The 6,101-nt window shown below is 59.0% G+C and overlaps 1 protein-coding gene across 1 annotated transcript; it reads left to right on the top strand.

Annotated features, from left to right (window-relative positions):
• Positions 1–307: 307 nt before the first annotated feature.
• On the top strand, positions 308–5,619 carry ARPIN (actin related protein 2/3 complex inhibitor). Its single transcript, XM_054041773.1, has 6 exons — positions 308–420; positions 1,144–1,219; positions 2,200–2,332; positions 2,986–3,192; positions 3,623–3,786; positions 4,963–5,619. Exons 1-6 carry the CDS (start codon positions 329–331, stop codon positions 4,969–4,971), a joined length of 681 nt encoding a protein of 226 aa, XP_053897748.1. The 5' UTR covers positions 308–328; the 3' UTR covers positions 4,972–5,619.
• The last annotated feature ends 482 nt before the right edge of the window (positions 5,620–6,101 follow it).

Genomic DNA, 6,101 nt, shown 5'->3' on the forward strand with positions numbered 1-6,101 from the left:
CTAGCCCCGCCCATGTCCAGGGCTAGCCCCGCCCCGATGTAGACTGTCCCTCGATAGCCCCTCCCGCGCTAAGCCCCGCCCTAGACCCTCCTGTTCCAGCTCCGCCCCAACGCTCATGTAGCCCCGCCCATGTCCAGCGCTCCGGCTGCTTCTTCTGTGGCCCCGCCCATCTCCCGGCCTCTCCGGCGTTCGCCCCGCCCCTCTTCCTGCCTCTCCCGCACTAGCCCCGCCCCTAGGGACTCCTGTTCCAGCCCCGCCCATGTCACGAGGCCCCGCCCCTCGTCCTGCCTCTCCGGCGCTCGCCCCGCCCCGCGCCAGACGCGCCGCCATGAGCCGCCCGTGTGAGGAGCGCGGCCTGCGCGCCCGGCCGGTGCACAGCGAGCGGCTGCCCGGGCGCTGGGACCCGCCCGCCCTGCAGGGGTACGGGAGCCCCCGCGCCGCCCCCGTGACCCCCCCCCGAGCCCGGCGCGGGGCAGCCAGTCCGCGGGCCCCGCCCCCTCCGCCGCGCGCTCCCGGTGCCATGCGGACCCAGTGCGGGCTGGGCGGGGAGAGCCGAACCGGGCTGGCCCGGGGGCGGGGCGGGAAAGGCTCGTTGGAAAAGCCTCTTTCCTTGTCCCCTACTAGGTAGCCCAGGGGCAAGGAAGCACTGGATGGACTGGAATGAAGTGCTCTGTAACCTGCGGAACTCACTGCTGCAGGGTGCTAGTGAGGCCAATGCTGTGTGGTGCTTTGTAAAGTCGAGCGGGATCTTTACGTTTTATTTTTAAGACTAAGAACAGCATCTGTAGTGACACTGAGTGGGCTCAAAGCTACTGGCACCTCTCAGTCCTTATTAGGGTGTCCAGACAGCAAATGTGAAAAATCAGGACAGTGGGTGGGGGGTAATAGGAGCCTATACAAGAAAAAGACCCAAAATCGGGACTGTCCCTATAAAATCAGGACATCTGGTCACCCTTATCCAACATCAAGGCTTGAGCTGACCAGCTGCTGGGTTCAGGAGAAAGATGTCCTGCAGATGGGGTGGTTTTGTTTTTGTCTGAAGCACCTGGTTCTGGCCACTGCCTGAGATGGGGACATGGGACTAGATGGCTGTCCTGGTGGCACGGACTGTGTCTGATTGTTCCCTTCCCCTCCCATCTGCAGTGGGAATGGCGTGATTCTGGAGGGAGAGCTTCTTGATGTCTCTCGTCACCTCATCATGGATATTAACGGCAGGAAGGTGAGCAAGGTGCCTTGCCCCGGGCTTCCCCTGGGGAGGAAGAGGTGCAGAATAGGTCCCGGGGGTGGGGGGAGTCAGAAATAAATGACCATAATCTGTCTAGAGCTTGATACAGAGAGGGCAGCAGCAGCAGACTTCCCCCAAGCAGGGCACAGAGGGGGCACATGAGCCAGTCCTGGGAGAGCCTCCCACTAACAACGATACTGCGCACTGGCATTTTTCTCCATATTTCTCAAAGTGCTTCCCACAGATGTGTTAGGATCATCATAGCCATTTCCCAGCTGGGGAAATTGAGGCACAGAGATGGGCATTGACTCTCCTGTGGCCACCCAGGGAGTCACTGGCAGATCTCCTGTGCTGTATCCATTGGGCTGTGCTGCTGGTCATGCATTGCATAGGCCTCTGTCTGTCTGTCCCTCTTTCTGCGCATCTCCTGCTTTTACTGATGCCTTCCTTCAGGCACTAGGATTAGGGTTCCTGCTTCAGATGTTTGGCAGTCCAGCAGAGCATCTGATGCAGGTGCCCGTCTCAGGAGGTGGCGAGGCGGAGTGGGGTACCTCCTCAGAGATGGGCTGGCACCGCGCTAACGGTCTTCCAGAACATTGTGCTGACCGCCTCCCTTGAAACGACTCTCCCTGGGATTGGCCTTGTGTTGCAGTGAGCAGGTCCCAGCTGTGTGTGGGGCTCTGTAGGCTGGGCACTTGGTGTGTCAGTTTCTGCAGCTGACCTGCAGCCTGGAGTAGGGCTGCGTAGTGGTGGCTTTGCTGGTCTATGTCCTGCTACTGTTGTATGCACTGGTGCTGTCTCCGGTTCACCCCCTTGCAGCAGGTGGGATAGGGAATGCCGTTACTCTGGCTATCATCTCCCTGGGGCTGGCCGGCAGTCTGCCGGGCGTGGGCTGCAGGCCACTGGAGCAGGGGGATAGGGAGCTGGTGACCTGCTGTCTGGCTGTGAGTATCTCCGGTTCCTCCCTGCTGCAGGAGCGATACTACGTGCTGTACATCAGGCCCAGCCAGGCCCATCGCCGCAAGTTTGATGCCAAGGGAAATGAGAGAGAGCCCAACTTCAGCGACACCAGGAAGGTGAACACCGGCTTCCTCATGTCCTCCTTCAGTAGGTATTGGCAGGAGTCCTCCTGCGGCTCCGTCCCTCCCTGCCCTCCCCAGCAGTAGCACAGAATCCATCCTGCGCACGTTCAGCTCAGCCACCTTTCCGGTTCTCTCACCCCTGAGGAGGGGGCAGGCTCAGGGACTCTTGTACCTGGGGTCGGGGAATTGTCCTCGACCTCCTTCCCTCTCCTGCCCAGCGGTTGCCATCTTGCCCAGGCCCCCTGCCCCTGACAGTGGCTAGTTTCCCCTCAACTGGAAGTGGAGGCCAATGCTCACCTTTGAATTGGGCTGGGGGGAGGGCGTGCCGCTCTCTTCAGCCTCTTGGAGGTGTGAAATACCACTGGCTTTGAGCCCAGCCCGACCCTGATCTCTCCCATCTGGAGAGTCCTTTACTCATCCTGGTCCGTAGAGCCAGGCTGGAGAGGCTCTGTGTTACAGATGTCTTGGCACTTTAAGGCACACGTGAGCTAGGGATCTTGGTGTCAGGATCCTTGGGACCAGTGACCAGAATCAGAGCCCACTCCTTCCTCCCCCGGGAATTCAGACTCGTGGGCATCGCTTGCACAGCTCCCCTGCTGGGAGCCATCCCTTCCCCTGCGCTGGGTCTCCGAGTGCTGGGCGTTTCACGTATGCTGGCATTTGCTTTGCCTGTGGCAGAAGTGGAAGCCAAAGGCGATACGGACAGGCTGTCCCCCGAGGAGCTGAAGGGGCTGGTGACTAAGCCGGAGCTGCTGAGTGTGACCGAGCGCCACACCCCCAGCCAGGCTGTGGCCTTCTGGCTGCTGGAGGCGGAGCTGGAGAAGATGGAGTTGGAGCTGGGAGCAGAGATCCGTCTGAAAACCCGGGGTGACAGCCCCTTCATATGTGAGTGGCCCCCTCCCCCGGGCTGGGCTTTTCATGCACCTGCTCTCCAACGCGGCACTGGGTCGTTGCTCTTGGCTTTGGGGCACCATCCTCCAGCTGCCTCCTGCCTGTTCGTTACTGGTGTTAACGGGGATGGAGGCGCTGCTGCCCTGTGTTGGGATTGTAGCCCTTGCATGTGTTCTGAGGCCTTAACCCAGGTCCCCCAGGAGCTAGAGCAGATGTAGTGGCACCAGCACATGTCCTAGGCATTCCCCAGGTTACCCAGGAACCTGGATTCCTGCCTTGTTTCTTCTCTGCCGGCTTCACCACGGAGACAGCTCATCACCTTCCATTTCCATGGCTTATAGGCCAGTTGGGAAACTGCTTCCGCCAACACCCCTGTCCCCTCAGCCCACACTTCTGCTCCATATAGCTCCTTTCTCCCTCTCAGTCTCTCTAGCCAAGCTGCATGCAGGGACAGTGACCAAGTGTAACTTTGTTGGCGACGCACAGGCTGGGGCTTCCTGGACTGACAACATCATGGCCAACAGACCACAAGGAGGGTCAGCCCCCGAGCCCAGGGGACAAGGGGACGGTGCAGAGGAGGATGAATGGGTAGGTGGAAATACTTCCTCCCGTTCCGGTTGAAGTGGGGAAGCAGGATCACAGGGAGGGATTAATCATCCGGGAAGTTCCTCTCTGAGCAAGGTCCAGCCACTCAGGTGGGAGAGGCTGGGATTGCAGTCCTGGGGGCTGACTCCTCTAGGGGTATGGCCAGGTACCAGCCCAGTGGGCTGCCCCATAGCAACGTGCCCTGGAGAGGGGTGGGCAGCTCTCCTGAGAGCACCGTCCTGCTAGGGCCATATTGAGTACACCAGCTCATCTTACAGAGGCCACTGATCAGCTGTCTGAGTGGGAGATCTCAGTGAAAGTGTGAAAGGCTCCATCCCCTGGGAGGCAGCCGGTCCCCTTGCCTGCGAGAGCTGCGTATTCCGTCCCTGTCCCAGGCTCCCTCCTCCAGGGCACACAGAGGGGCTCTGTGCTGGCAGTGCCCATCCTCTGCAGTCTGCTCTGGGGACAGACCGCAGAATGTACCAGCTGTCCCTGAGCTCCCCCTGTCCCGTGCAGAAAAGGTAGCCAGCCATGGGGCTGTGCAGTCCCTACAGTGCTTCAGCAGCTGCTGCTTGGATTGCAAGAAGTGGGGACAAACGGCCAGGCTGGGTCAGGGTGTGGGCCCAGGTAGCCCAGGGTCCTGTCTCTGACAGTGGCCAGTGCCAGCTGTGTTGGGGGGAGTGAACAGAACAGGCCAATAGTGATCCAACCCCGTCATCTACTCCCAGATTCTGGCAGTCAGAGGCCTATGGACACCCAGAGCACGGGGCTTCTTGACATCTGCACACCTGTATTCTGGGAGATGGCTTCTGTCCTTTACAACCAATGCTGTGCTTATTCCTGTACAATGCCCCTGCTCCAAGGAGCACCCATCTCGATTCCTGACTCGTACTTTGTTGTGTTTGTGGCTTTTCCACTTCTCCGTTTCTTCGGCCTGTTATCTGATGCTGCTTCTTGGACACGCCAGCTCTGTGGCTACACGGCTCCCTCCTGCTAGTCTGTGATGAGGCCAGCAGTGGGCGCTGCACCACCAGCCAAACTCACACTGCTCTTGCCTTTCCCTCCTCCCTTGGCTCGCTGAGCCCATCCCCTCTCCTGGAGACCCAGCATGGCTGCTGGGTTCTGAGCCCAGCCCGGATTCTCTTTTGCCCTGACTGGCTCTATTGGCTTTTCCCTTAGGATGACTGAGAGCCGAGGGACCTTCTCCACTGTGTACAGTAACTTCTGTTCTCCTTGCTTTTGACTCCACGGCACCAGGGAGGGGGCAGAGCCTGGCTGCGGGGATTCGCACCCCTGGGTTGTTCAGGATGCAGTTTGCACTGGGCCAGCCCTGAGGAAGAGGTCTCCATGCCCAGCTGGCCTCTGTATGTTTTGCAATGTTTGTCCACCGAGGCCTTTGGGGTCCACGTGACTCTGCCCTGAGTTCCAAGAATCCCTGTCCCTCCTCCCCACCTGCATCCTGCTTTGGGCAGAGGCTGTGGCACAAATGCCCAAGCTCATGCTTCCCTTTGAAATGGATGGACTGCTCAGAGCAGGCAGCTCGGGCTTTTCCTGGCTGCTGTGAGCCACAGGGGGAAGGTTGGCACTACCCCTTTGCTTAGTGCACCCTGCCCAGCCGCTGCCCCTGAGAAATCCCACTCAGTACGGGTGGATAAGGCCTGTCGGGCCCAGCCAGTCCATCTCCCTTGGCCATGGAGTCCTGCTCCTTATGGGACACTAACCCGTGTATGCTGCCGATTGGAAATGTCCCAAGCTGTGTGCACGAGCCATACTCTTAACATCCTGCCTGTGTATTTATGAGCAGTGGTTTTTTAATTAATAAATCTCTCAAACCTACACCAGAAGCGTGGGACTGATATTCTCAAAGCCTCCCCACCCTCTGCCCAGGGAGAACCGGCTCTTGTATCTTTTCCAAATACCGGCCTCTTCGTTTTGTCTGTAACCTAAAAAAGAAGAAACTTTCAGGGGCAAGTAATACAAGCATCTCTGGCTGGCTGGGAGGAGTGGGTGGTTCTGTGGGGAACTTCCTTTGCTGCTGGCTTAAAAGGAACTGCCCTTAATTCCGTACCCTGTGCGTGGGTAGAAAGGGCACGTTTTGTTACACGGCCCACCTGGGCTGCCTGCTTTCCAGCGGGGATCTTTCACTGAGGAACTAGAGATGTACTGTTAATAGAAGGGAAGCATGTGTCTGCAACACAAGGGTGCCTGGCCCAAGGTGTGAACGGGGAAGCAGGGGAGAAAACCCTTCTGGGGAAGTGCCTCAGGCTGATTTCCCACTTGTGGGCTGTCTCTAGCGATGATGGCGCCTGCGGGGCAGC

The sequence above is a fragment of the Malaclemys terrapin genome, chromosome 10, assembly GCF_027887155.1.
Source record: "Malaclemys terrapin pileata isolate rMalTer1 chromosome 10, rMalTer1.hap1, whole genome shotgun sequence".
NCBI classification, from domain to species: Eukaryota; Metazoa; Chordata; order Testudines; family Emydidae; genus Malaclemys; species Malaclemys terrapin.

Coding starts and splice junctions, on each gene's coding strand:
- ARPIN (XM_054041773.1), top strand. CDS start 329: ATGAGCCGCCCGTGTGAGGAGCGCGGCCTGCGCGCCCGGCCGGTGCAC. Junction 2,333..2,985: donor CTTCCTCATGTCCTCCTTCA/GTAGGTATTGGC, acceptor TGCCTGTGGCAG/AAGTGGAAGCCAAAGGCGAT. Junction 3,193..3,622: donor GGGTGACAGCCCCTTCATAT/GTGAGTGGCCCC, acceptor TCTCCCTCTCAG/TCTCTCTAGCCAAGCTGCAT.